Source organism: Nelumbo nucifera, chromosome 1 (assembly GCF_055504915.1).
Source record: "Nelumbo nucifera cultivar China Antique chromosome 1, China Antique-T2T, whole genome shotgun sequence".
Classification (NCBI taxonomy): Eukaryota; Viridiplantae; Streptophyta; class Magnoliopsida; order Proteales; family Nelumbonaceae; genus Nelumbo; species Nelumbo nucifera.
This window is the reverse complement of record NC_142649.1, coordinates 215,105,700-215,119,851: the sequence shown is the minus strand read 5'-3', so window position 1 is coordinate 215,119,851 and position 14,152 is coordinate 215,105,700. Positions and strand designations below refer to the sequence as shown.

The following is a 14,152-nucleotide window of genomic DNA, read 5'->3' as shown; positions in this document are numbered from 1 at the left end:
TCAAATTTGAAAATTTAAACAATTTCCTATTTAACGATGAATTATTCAATTAAATAACTAAAAAAAGGAATTGAATAATGCAACAACTAATTATAACAAATAGAAAATAAAAGAAATAATTATGCTAAAAATGAAATTAACTACTACCAAAATAAATTCTAACAAGAAAAATTGCTATTCTAAAAATCAAACTGAAAATAAAATAAACAAAAGAAAATTATGCGGCAATAAATAAAATAAAATAAAATAAACGAAATCTTTTTTGTTTCTTATCTGAAATAAAAGAAAAACACAAACCTAATAAGACAGAAATTCGAACAAGAAATTAAAATAAAGAAAGAAAAATAGATCTTGAAACGAAACGGAAGAAAGATAATACTAAAAAAATAAATCGAATCTAAATTAAAAAATAAAAAATCACTATTGTACCAAAAAAAAGTTCAAAAATAAAAATAAAAAAATAAAAAAATGGGACGACTACACCTAAAACACAACCCAATTAATCTTCTCTTCTCTTCTCTCTCGTAGTCTCGCAATGCTCTAGTACCCCTCCTTTCGCTATTTCGACCTACAAAATCAAAGAGAAGTAAGAATTAAAATGAGATAACGGATCAAGTAATTGCTTCCCTGGAAACAACGCCAAAAACTTGGTGTGTCCGAAAGCGTGTCGTTAACCACTTCGGAAGACCAGTTTTAATCTTTATAAAATTTTCCGATTCTCAAACAAATACAAACACAGTAAATGGGTGAGAACGGGTCGTATCCACAGAGAAGCAAGGGAAAGCCCGTTACGTACTTAGATCCAGGAAAAAGAATACAATGGGAATTTCAAAAAATTAGAAAATAAAATTTATTAATGCTGAAATTAAAGGTTCGGAATTAAACAAGACAATAACTAAAATTTAGAAATTAACAAAAGAAATAAATAAAAGTGATCCGAAATTTGGATCTAGTGGCTATAGTTGCAGATTGGTCGGACAGCTTGCAGGAACCCCTCCTGACAAGAACTGGGTGTCCTTCCCCTCTTTATCCCTCGAACCCCTTGAGACACCTTAGCCTTGAACCAGACGAATTCAGATATGCAAAATAGAGAAACGAACATGAATTAAATTTAAAAGAGTGTTGAAATAAAAATAACGGAAAAGAAAAAGAAGAAAAAAAAAGAATGGTTGATCAGATCCAGTGATAGTAGTTGCAGAGTGGTTGAATAGTTTGTAGGAACCCCTCTTGACAAGAACTGGGCGTCCTCCCCTTCTACAACCTTTGAACTCCTCAAGAAACCTTAACCTTGTGAACTGGGTGAATTGACCAACCCCTTTTGTAGGGCCCCTAGGGTCCTTTTTATAGAGAAGGGTGGACACAACTGGGAATAGAGAGAAGGGGGGGGGGGGGCAGTTGGGTTTTAGCAAAGTTATGGGCGCCCTAGGGTTTCTAATGCATGGTTAGGACGGTTTTAGGGTGATCCTAAGGCTGAGAATAGAAGACGGAATGGAGGACTGAGATCTAGTGGTTAGGGGCTGAATGGTGAGGATTAGCAGTTAAGTGATGCCCTAGGGTTTAAAAACTACAAAGAGAGTGCCCTAGAATGGATGGTGGAGATTAGAAGAGGTGGAGGGTGGAGATTAAACAGTTAGGGGCGGCTAGGGTTTGCTAAGGATGAAAAGAATAGGTTAAAAGGTTGCCTTAGGGTTTGCTAAGGGGAGGGGAGCATGCTAATACAGTAGGAGGGGCGCCAAATTGGGTTTAGCAGATAGGAGGTGCCCTCCTGTTCTCAGTTTTTCACAAAACCCCCCCCCTCTCAACTGGGCTTCACACCAGCGTTCCAAAAACTGCATTTCAGCCATGTAACTTTCCAAGTTTTCCATAGAATTTGCACAGAGACCCTCAGAGGTCACAACCTTGAATTTAACTGGGAAAAGGGCATACATTGACTATTTTAAGGCCGAAAATGCCCCTGAAATGATGCCCTTAAGGCATCAAAATGCAGAGTTACCATCCCCTTGCCTAAGTCCTCTTTTTAGGAAATATTTTGTTTGTAGGGGTGCTATTGACTAAAATCTGATAAGAGACTGTAGAGACACACTCTATTACCCACTGAACCCACCTTGGTCTAAACCCCAACTTGAGAAGACTTTTCTCAATAAAAGCCCACTCCAATCTATCATAGGCCTTGCTCATGTCAATCTTTAGGGCCATCATTCCTTTCTTGCTTTTGCTGGATTCCATGTGGTGGATAAACTCATGAGCTATGAGGATGTTGTCATTTATCAACCTCCTAGAAATGAAAGCACTCTGACTTTTGTTGATGATGGAGTCCAGCAAAGGCTTTGGCCTATTTACTAGAATTTTTGCTATAACCATGTAGGTTGTATTACATAAACTAATAGGTTTGAAGTGGGCTGCACAATCTGGACTCTTAACTTTAGGAACTAATGCAATGTAGGTAGTGTTCAGCTCCCTTAGAAGGTACCCCAAGTGGAAAAATCTTTTTACAACATTAATTACATCATCCTTAACCATTCCTTAGTACTTTTGGAAGAAAAAAATTGGGAGGCCATATGGGCCAGGATTTTTCTTAGGTTCCATTTAGAAAAGTGCAGCTTTAATCTTTTCCTCATTTACATCCCTCTCAAGAGAGGACCTCATTTCCTTTGTGATAGTGTTGGAAGAGGCCCTCACAACCTTCTAACAAAATCCCTTCAGCATTTTTTATTTTATTTGTTCTATTTGTGGCCCTTCTTTTAATGGTAGCCAGTTCTGTCTAGACTTTTGGGCCCATAACATTTAATTTCTTCCCTTTTTAACCAAGTATTCATTTGGTTTTGAAGGTTTTCCACAGTGTCAGAATAAAATTGCCCCTTTTTCGCATTCATTTCAACTTCTAGAGCATTCATACAATCGGTTATCTTAGTTTGGATACACCAAAAAACATCCTTATTCCATCTTTTGAACTTTTGGCTTAGGCTTCTACACTTTTCCTTTAACAAGTAGGTGTGCACATGCTTTGCATGTGATAATTCTAAATGATGATAATGATAGTAATAATATATCCAAAATTTTTGATAAACATTATGTATTTTTTATTTTTTTGTTTTTTATTATTGTTAGGACCCAATTTTTGCTCGGTCCCTACACCCTACCTTTTTGTACCCTCCTCTTAGACCCTAAAAACTTAGAAACACAACCAAATCAACTTGAGACTTTTCAAAACCCAAAATACCTTCCTTTGACACAATCCACAAGACAAATAACAACCTTGAGGTCAACATCAACATCCAATCAGACATCATCCCCAGACTTGGAAAACTACAACTTAGTTACACATCAATTTTCATGACTAAACTCCAAAGATCCACTGTTCATCATGTCAACCCCTTTCTAACGGCCCCGGTCTATACAACATTCAAACTACAACTTCTCAAAATCAAATCCAACACACCCATCACCTCAATACCACTAGGAAGCAATCAACTAGTGAATTCCACCATAAATCTATGATGATCAACTGCAAAAATGTCAAGATTTCATTTTGATGGCCCTGAATGATTACCAAGATCAACCACATCTTTTTTATATTAGAACCATCCACTTGACTCCATGCCCTAATCCATTCCTACTTACCAAATGGTAGCTCAAAATTCCCCCGTTTGACCCATCATCAAGCCTAGATCCTATTTCAGCAAATCCCATTAATTGGAGCTTACCATCTATCATCCCAACCTCATATGACCAATCGGACCTTACCATTGTATTTGGAGACCCAAAAAACCCTAGCACATCAAATTTCACGACCAAACACCTTTGTTTGACCGTTCAAAAAGTAAGATTCCATTTCTAACCCCTTTTTTGATTGTAAAACCATAAGCTAAGACCATGATCTGAACTAAAACTATCAGTATACACCTCTGATCAAAGCTCCATCACTTCCATTAGATTTAGGATGATGAAAACTACCAACCCACCAAATTTCATCCCAAAATTCCACTATTTGACCCTTCATCAAACAAAGATTTTATTTCAATAAATCGCATTGACCCAAACTTGTCAGCCATAAATCTCGACCATCCCAACCTTATTTGTCCAATCATACCTCACCACTGTGTTAAGAGGACCAAAAAAACCCAGCACGCCAAATTTCATGACCAGCCTCATCCGTTTGACCGTTAAACTAGAAAGATACCATTTCGACACACCAGATTAAATTGCCATGCCATGTGGCCCAACCTGAAGCCTTAAAAGGGTGATTCTTGACCCATTAGAATACATGAACCAATGAAACAAAGCCTAATAGACCCAAAAATCTCAAAATACCAAACGGACCTCTACTTAAGACCAAGAAAGGACAAAATAGCTTTAAAAAGTTCAACAAATTTATGTTTTTTTGCCACTGTCAACCTTAAATACGAGACTAGATTGTTTGGCACGCCCTAGGCTCCCATTGGACGCACAAAACCCATGAAAATCACCCCCCAATCGAAGAAAGAGTTTCACCAAACAGGAAAATTTGATTGGACACCTATTTCTTTAAAGAATCTTTGCCTATTTGTGTGTAAAACCTCTGCTGAATCCCAAGCACTGTAGCTGAATGAATCCAGACCTGAACCCTCTCCCCTTCTCTATAAATACTAACCTAATTTGAGCTCCAGGAGATGGGATTGAAGGGAGGAAACCTGAAAGAGGTTCCTAGAGAAAGAAAAAGAGAGAAGAGGGCAGTTTTCTAACTTCTATAACCCCCCATTCTGCTTGAAATCCCAAAGTCCTTGAAGCCAAGCTCAAGCCTCATCTCTTGTTTTTCCAAACTTCACACCAGAAACGCTCAACCCAAGTTTAATTTGAAGTCCCTAGCTGTTGGAAAACTCTTGTCAAGGTACATATAAAAGGTAAGTATTTTTTTTTTAGTTTTTCTTGGTTGCTTGAAGTTCTAAAAAAATGTTGGAGAACCATCATTTTCAATTTCTTCTTGACTGAGAATAGAGGCAAAGAGGCGAGGGTCTTAGGGAAATCAGTACCTAAGACCTAATAACATCACCTCAAAATCGGTCTTAGGAGAAGGTGAAAGCATGTTCCTTCAAATTTTAGAAATTCCTACAACTATTTCCTTTTCTCAGAAAGAAACTGAGCCTGAATAACTCCTATATCGGGCTACTAAAACAGCTTGGAGAGAGGGGTGCCTAATACCTTCTTTCTTTTAATCCTCAGAACCCAAAATCTCTTGGTTGTGTGCCTTTCCCACGGAAAACAGAGTCACTGTCAAAGACCTAAATCGAGTTTTTCAAATCTAAAAAATGAGGGCCCATTTCCTCTAAAAAAATGGGTGGCGACTCCAACTCTTTGAGCCGGCCATGAGCTTCCTGGAGCTCACAATTAATAATCAGATGTAGATTGTGAAATCTAAATCTGATTACATAAACACCTCATCCAAATATGTGATAGTTGGATCAAGTTGTGAAGTTTCAAGTATCATTAACAAGCCTACCTACTTGGCTAGACTCTTATTTTTGTAATGTTTTTATCTTTTTGGTGTATCTTTTTTGTTCATTTATCAAAAAAAAAATGTAAGGTATAAATAGAGGAAATTGAATGAGTTGAAAAGTAGTAGTTGAACTTACAATTAAATAGGGACTAAATTAAAAAGTGAGTATTTTAGTCAAAAGAAAGTTCTACAATTTTATTTATATTTTTAATAGTAGTGTATATATAGAATAATAGATGTGTTCGAATTTTTCTATATATTTTATTTTTTGTATTTTTGTGTGTAAAAATATTTCTGATATGTTACATATACTTTTTGTTTAATATGATAAATATATGGTATTATACATGTGCTTGAATGCGTTTTTTTTTCAAAATTTATGTATTTTTTTATTTTTATTATTTATTTATGACATTAAAGGTTAATACATTTAACCCAAAAGTTGAACTTGTTATTATTAACTTTTATATTTCATTTTTGGCAGTTATAAACTATGTTTTTTATTTTCATTATCAATAAAAACAATTCTTGTTTATTACACTTATTTTTTAATTTGGTTAATAAAAATATCATACATGTGTCTAATGTTTTTTACATTTTTTGTAATTTTCTATATTTATTTCTATTTTAAAAATTTTATTACCTAACTATGACTTTATAGGTGTATCATTTTGATTTAGATGGTTGAATTCCTTAGCCACCACTTGGATAAAGAATGGTTTTGTTTTTGAGTCAATTTTAAAATATATGGGCTTATATTGTTAAAAATATTGACATAGATATGATTAGTAGCATTTATTAATGAAAAATTACTTAAATATAGGATTTAATAAGAAGAAATGAGATTTAATACATTAAGTATAAGACTTAATGAGATGGTATTAAATGAAGTGGAAAGTAATACTTGAAATTACATTACATTTTCAACCCTTATAGAGATGGACTAAATACATAAATATGGACATTTTAGTAGCCATGAAAGCTCATATTAAAGCTATAATAAAATGACTTTTATCGCCATTCTCAAACAAAGAAATAGATGATAAATTTAGTCCAAAAAAAGTTTCACACTACATCCACACTTTTATATATAGTATAGATAGTATAGATTTAAATTGATTTGAACCTAAAAAATGAGAATTTGGAGTTTTGCTTTTTTAGAAATTAGAAAGAGAGGGTAACAATTAATATAGACCATAAACTTGGGAAGAGGGGGTACTTAATAGTAGGGGTGAGCATTATTCGGCTAAAACTGAAAATTTTGGTTTTGGTTTTTTGAAATTCCGATTTTCTGTTTCGGTTTTTAGAATTAAAAATTTGGTTAACCTAATAAATAGAATTAACCAAAATTCATTATATAATATGTAATATATAATATATAATATGCTATATATTTATATATTAATATATTATATATAGTATATTATAATGAAATTCAGTTTCAATTAACATATAATATATATTATACGTTATAATATATAATATTTTATGTATGTTATTGAAATTCGGTTTTAACTAAAATAATCGAAAACCGAACCAAAAATTTTGGTTTCGGTTTGGTTTTTTATATTTTATTTTGGTTTTTTAAATTTTGGTTTATTCAGTAAGTTTTTAGCCGAATAAACTGAATGCTCACCCTTATTTAATAGCCATGTACTCACATGGCTACATTCCCCCTGATTGGCTAAAGCTTGAAGGATTCGATTTACTAGCCAGGAATTTGGATAGTGCTAAGGAATCATCCCCTATAAGGTTTTATGGTTGTTTGTAGGTTTTGCTAGTTGTGTTTGTGTGCCTTGCTAGTTTTCTTGTATCTTTTATTTCTTCTTTTGCTTAATAAATCCCTTTTTTACCAAAAAAGTAGAAAAGAAAGGTTTAGACACATGCTGCTAAGGCTTAGTCTCGAAGGAGTGCAAATACAAATTTGTAAAGTGCGAAAGCTTATATCTTGTATTATTTTGTATGCATTTGTATTGTACATATTTGTATTTGTACTCTCTCCAAACTAACCCCAAGGAACAATTTAGATTAGCTTGGCTGCTGTCATGTGAGAAAGAGAAATATTCTCCAATAAATTTCCAGTGAAAAGATTAAAATAAAAATAGAAAATAAAGTAATAAAGATACAAATGTTTTACAAATCCTAAATAAAAGAAAAACAAAAGACACAAAGGATATAAAGGCATTAATTGCAGGCAACATAAAGTTTTTAATTTTTTATGGCCCTTGACCTTGGCATGGTGCTAGGCAAACTTAATAGATTTTATGACCTTGGAAGTTGGGCGTGGGGATAGCAAACATTAGTGGTCGTGGCCATGTTGAGGGCAATTAAGACCCCGTTTGGTGCATCTTTTTGCCTCGACAACCCGTGTTTTTTTCTTTTCTCATTTGATTGGAAAAAGATTTAACTGTTGAAAGCTGCAATCTCGAAAAGATGTGAGAAGCCCGTTTCAAGCTATTTACAAGAAACTCCAAATGGAGCTTTTCGCTTTTTTTTTTTTTTCAATTTGTCTTTGCGTGGAAAGATGTGCCTTAACCAAATAGTCTTTAAGCTGTTAAGATCTTAATGCAAAAAAAACTCACATCGTCTTTTGACTATCAGGTTTGCTAAAAAATCTTCTAAAGAAACTTGCCAAACGGCCCCTAAATCTTTGGGCCAACTCACGTGAGAAGAAGAAAAAGTTACGTTCGATGGTATACTTGCAAAAAGGAGATAAAGATTAGCTCGTGGGAAGAAGAAAAAGAAGAAAGACACTCGAAGAAGAAGAAAAAGAGAAGATTACGCAGGTCGACAGTGGCAGATTTTAGAGTTAGGGCTTGAAACTTTGAGAGTTTTTATCGAAAGATTTATTTTTTCTCACAAGCGTGTACAAAGAACCACACGTTCGAAGAAGCCAAAAGATTACAAAAACTTCATTTGAAGCTTCCCGAAATAGCCCAAATTTGGGTTTTTCGCGTCTTTTGCGAGCTGCATCTTTTTCGGAATAGATATATCATTTACCAAACAGAAAAAACCCGAAATTCGGACTTCCGAGCTTTTAAACAGCCAAAAGCCCATGCGAACAGAATTACCAAACGCGGCCTAAATAAATTAACAAATAAATAAAAGTCGTCCCTGGTTACCTGGTTATAACTCATAATAGATAAACCAGTCAGTAATCCTGGACTGAGCAGACAAAACAGTTTAGCCGCGCCTGTGGTCTTGAGTACTTAATCGAGCAGATCTGCTATTAACTTGTTTGCCAATTTGGTTTGAGAAAATGGTTTCCACTTAAATTTACTGTCATACAAGAATAGGATGACTCTTCATCGTTAATTTGTAGCTTTGTTAAAAATGTTATGACAAATTGACTTTTGAAAATTTGGATGGTTCCCTTCTAAAATCAGGTAAACAAATTCAAAATCCAAATATATCAAGACTGACAAAGGAGGCTTTTGTTGGGAACAAATACGGTCTCAATTCAAAGATGGGGTCACAGCAATTCATCCAAGGGGATGATCATGGCCCAGGCCCGAGCGTATCAACAGTATTAAGGTCTATCTCGGCCTGATCTCAGGTTGGGTTGGACATCCGGGTTGGTCCATATGAGTTAAAATTAAAATTTTAATTTGACCTTGTGCTCATGATTACAAAAAATTATATTCAAAAAATTATTATGTATATAATAATATATAATATTATATATACATGTCATATTATATATATATATATATATATAAATAATAATTTTTAAGTTGGGCTGGGCTAACTGGGCGTAAGGCTTGTTTGGCTCAGACTCGACCCACAGTATATACAGATCAGGCCGGATCACATCATAAATGATCATCCCCACTAAAATCTTTTATGATCCTGGTTGATTGATTCCTATTTCCTACCATGTCATTTCTGACATCATAGTCGAATTAATCAAAATTAAGAAAATTAAGAACAGAGTAGATTCTATATGTAGCGCCATCATGGCCTTGCTTTTGAGTTTTGACTACTTTATACTTTGATATTGCTACTTAGTTTGCTACGGCTGTCGTAACACGTTCGTACCTTTTTATCACCAAGAATATATACTTCTAGCTTTTAGCTAGCTTTATTGCTTTACTGCCAAGTTCCATGCATTGATGGAATGGAGAATACATTGTAATAAAGCAGTATACGATGACATAGCTAGGTAGGCAAATTGGCAAGGCATCATTTGTATGAATTAAAAATTAATGATCAGGAACAGGAATGTTAGGGAGGGGAGACGCATCCAAGGCCGAAGGAAAGAGAATCAGCCCCCTTAAACCTTAATTAATTTTGGCACCGGCGGGCCGGTCTGATTGATTGAAGTGTGTGTATGTGTATATGTGAGTTGAATTTTTCAATAAGGGTGTCAATTGACTGGTTTTGGATTGGATCTCGTTCAGTCCAAAATCAATTTTGGATGGATTGGATGGACCAATAAGACATATTGGATTGGATTAATCTGGTTCAAAATATTTATTAGATCAGATTGAACCTGATCCATCCGTAACAAATTTACAATGGATTGGGTTGGATTAAGCCTATATCTAGTTCATTGCTATAAGATAAAAATATATGTATCAATAAACCGGGTTTAGGTTGAAACTGATTTAAATCAAAATGAATTTGAATAGATTGGATGGTCTAGACATTGAATTGGACTAATCCAAATTGGTCCAAAACATCCATTGGATTAAATTGAACATGGTCCATTTATAATAGACTCACATTGGACTGGATCGGATTGGACCAAATCCAGTCCAATTGACACCCCCACCTAATGGACAATGGACAGAGTAGGAGGATGCACATAAATTCCGCTGAGCTTATCACGAATAATATGTGGATTTCATCCTACGGGCACACCCTCCGTGTTTTTATTTAATTAGGAAATGGTGATTTTTTAATATTTAACACAACACTTTAATAACAGTTGGAGATAAGTGGTAATAGCGGGACATGAATCTATATATCTGTTGGGACAACTCAGTTAACGTACCAATTAGCCACCATTCAGTCGGTTGAATTAGGAAATCACTAGGCCATCTCGTCACGTCACAGTGGCAAAATCTTGATTGTTGAAGCGCGATATGTTCATTATTTTTGGCGGGGTCAATTGCTCAAAACAATGATAGTTTTCAACATGCACATGGAAGAGTGAAAGAATATATGTTACAAAAAATTAGTTTTCTTTTTAATTAATGGTCCGGAATATAATAACTTTTGATAGGCCACGTCTAGGATTAGCTTTATGTTTGTTTGTCGACCAAAATTTGGGGATTCTAATTTCCAAATTACAATTGCTAGATAATCTAACAACATCTACTACTTGAAACAAAATTGAAATGCAAATATCTATAGGCTAGGACAAGCTTACTACACCATCTCACTTAATTCTGCACTTAGATCGATGAATCAATCCTATACCTAATCTTTTCCATATATTGAAATTGAATTGGGGATTCTTATTTTTTTAATTTGTCCAACTTCTCACTCCTTGATCCATGTCATCACTATACCCTACTTCATCTTACCTCATGTGAGGAAAAATTTTATTAAAAGCAAAGGGAGAGCACTGGAATTATTAGTGTCATCTCAAAGAAAATGGCGTTTGATCATATGGGTATATGATATATCGGTGGTGGGTGATGGATATCATGGTTTAATTCTAAAAACAAATAAAACCATGTGGGTGATGGATATCGTGGTTTACAGATTATCATATTGTTTGTTGAAGTAAGACCAATTTATATGAATTTGTCTCTTAAAACAACAAGTATCAACGAAAACATGCTTGATTAAATGGGATACCCTTTAATTAGGGTTTAGGCTTTAGATGGGTCAATTTGTGCGTTGCCGGCACAAGCCTCAGACATTCTTGTGAACATACATCAAATTTAATTTTCTCTAAATTACAGCAGTAGAAACAAGAAACCTTCAAATTTAGAAAGAAGGATTTTTTTTTTAATTTCAATTTGTGGATTCAGATTAATTTTATAATTATTTTCAATAAGTTAAAGTAGTCAAACTCAAAAATTATGAGTTTTGTCACCATACAAATTTGAATAATGGTACTGGGTAGCTTCTAGGGGATAAAAATTGTCATTGTCATTTTCATGTAGTTGGATCTTACGTGGTCCGCAATTTTTTTTTTTTTTTTTGTTTATACTTATTTAATGAATAAACCAGCTTTTGTGTGCATTTGTCAAAACTCAAAAGGGGGGATGTCTGTTTGGAACCCCAGCAATGAATTTAATTTGTAGCTGAAATTCATTAATTATTTATATATTAAGCAATGCATTGAAGGCTTAAAATTCAATGCAGCCAACCCTTTATTTATTTATTTTTTATTATATTGAATATATGGTGATGCGACATCTATCGCATTACCTTATAACGCCATAGGATTAGTTTATACTTGTGGCATCAGCCGTTGGAAGAGTCAGCATTTTTGTACAAGTCAACTTAAGGTGATGGCTCTCCGCTCTTGGGAATAATTAAAGAAAAAAATAAAAAATAACAACTTAATTAAGTGCGTCATCATTAGAAAAGAAAGGTATATACGTTGATGGGTATTGTTACTTTTATTTGTACGAATGTGTTATAAATATGATGTGGCAAGGGCACATCTGATGGATTAGAATATTAAAGATGAATCAAAATATAAGATTCTCTTGTGTACTGTATGTGTACCTTGTTTTCTTAACATTATTTCATGGTCAGAGCTCAGACGCAACTCGCAAGTCGCAAGGCATGATAATTGTCATACCAATTTTCGAATAACCAAATTACGATCAACCAAAGATTACTATGATACTATCCACATTTTTTTCCTCAATCAAAACATTTGTATCTGTTTTCTGTTGGTATTAGAATTCGTCCGTGCTTACAACAACTTAGTGCCTACCTACATGATCCGGACTGAGCCCAAGAAGACCGCACAACCTACATATCACGCCCTCCCTCGCTCTTTTTGTTTGTTTGTTTGTTTGTGTTTATATAGATATTAACTAGAAATATTTACTACTTGAGCCCTAAGGATCAATGTGGTCATTATCATGTGCAGAGCGGGGCAGGCCCCTCCTTCTAAGCGTCTAAAAAATCAACAAGAAACCAAATGAGAATTGTGGCCCACGTACTCTCCAATGAGTCGTCTGTTTTTATAGAATTACAAAAGGGGTTGGAAATTGGAAGGAAGGGAAGGAGATTCAGCTCAGCTGCTAGTGGGGGGGCCTCTTGGTCTCAAAGTCTCAACGGACCACTAGAAGAAAAAGAAAATAAATATGGAGGGCCAGTGTCTCTCAGATTCATCCGCCCGTGTACATTGTGCATTGTACAGCACCCAACAACCCTTCCTCCAAAAGCCTCCATCCATCCCTGATCCCACTCCAAACACACAACTAGCAAATTGATGAAATTACATTGCAAGTACCAAAGGAAAGAATCACGCCAAAACAATCAATTGGGAATTTACATTGCCTCTTGGATTTGAACAGAAACAGTTGCCCCCTCCAAATGATAACCCCTTTTCCCCACTTCTTCATTAACCGTGTTCTTCCTTTCTCGTGAACCGCCGTCAATCGTCGTACCGACTCCAATAAATTTCCATGTAGTCACAATTTCGGAGAACATAAAAAAAAAAAAAAGGAAATTAAAGAATTGCCTGCATTTTACTATTGCTAGAAAAACAAGAATAGCAAAACCAACAAACAAATATTGTCATCATCAGTACCAATCAATAACCCTGCTATCCCAAAAAACAAAAGCCAAACGAGAAACAGAAGCGAAGATAACAAGGAAAAAAAAAGAAAAAGGAAAGCGGAGACACCCTAAAATTTTACAAAACTACACTACATCATCATCATCATCATCATCCAACATCCATCGTCGAGGGTTAGAATTCTAACAACTAAAAACCTGCATCTTCTTCAGGATCAGGCCTTAAAGCACCCAACGTGATTATTGCTGTGGAAGGACTTCTCCTTATCGATGATACCTTGAACGTATCGGAACTCCTCCACATGGCAAGGGATTGTAATAGTACCCTTTTGATCAAAACCGTACTCCTCCTCGGCTTCCTTCAACAACTGCATGAACAGTGGGTGGTTAAAATAAATAACAGGAACCACGAACCTTTGTTGCTCCTCTCCTTGACCCACCATGATGGCGAGACAACCCTTGGGGATACATCTCACTTCCTTCTTCCCACCATGATTGTGATGATGAAGATGAGGTAAATGCAGATGAAAGTTCAATATGTGCTTGTCACCGCTACCCATCTCTGAGTATCAGAACAAAATACGCGCACAACCAGTTGTTCTTTCTCTCTCACGGGGAGGAAGAAGCCCTTATTATATTATAAGAAAACAAAAGAGAAAGGCCACGGATCAGAAGATGAGATCGCTAGCTTGAAGAGGGTTAGAGAAGAATCCGTCAAAGACCTAGGAACGTTGCTCATGATCGAACAGCTTCAAAGGAAACACATACGATACGATTTTGGAAAGGATTGGCAAGAGAGGGGAATCAGAGGAAGGTGGGTTTATATAGAGAATGGATTTGTCATTTGAATCATTTGATAGCTAGAAGTAATCCAACTGTACACGGAGAAAAGGGTTGCTTGTTTTTTACACCTACACAAAATTAAAAAGCAAAAAAGAAAAAAGGAAGGATAAATTCTAGAGA

The 14,152-nt window shown here is 35.1% G+C and overlaps 1 protein-coding gene across 1 annotated transcript; it reads right to left on the bottom strand.

Annotated features, from left to right (window-relative positions):
* Window positions 1–12,606: 12,606 nt before the first annotated feature.
* On the bottom strand, window positions 12,607–14,152 carry LOC104604679 (auxin-responsive protein SAUR32-like). The gene has a single exon (XM_010269143.3). The coding sequence runs from the start codon at window positions 13,747–13,749 to the stop codon at window positions 13,405–13,407; it is 345 nt and encodes a 114-aa protein (XP_010267445.1). The 5' UTR covers window positions 13,750–14,152; the 3' UTR covers window positions 12,607–13,404.

What these genes read in the sequence shown, in the direction of transcription:
- LOC104604679 (XM_010269143.3), bottom strand. Translation starts at nt 13,749, where the DNA reads ATGGGTAGCGGTGACAAGCACATATTGAACTTTCATCTGCATTTACCT.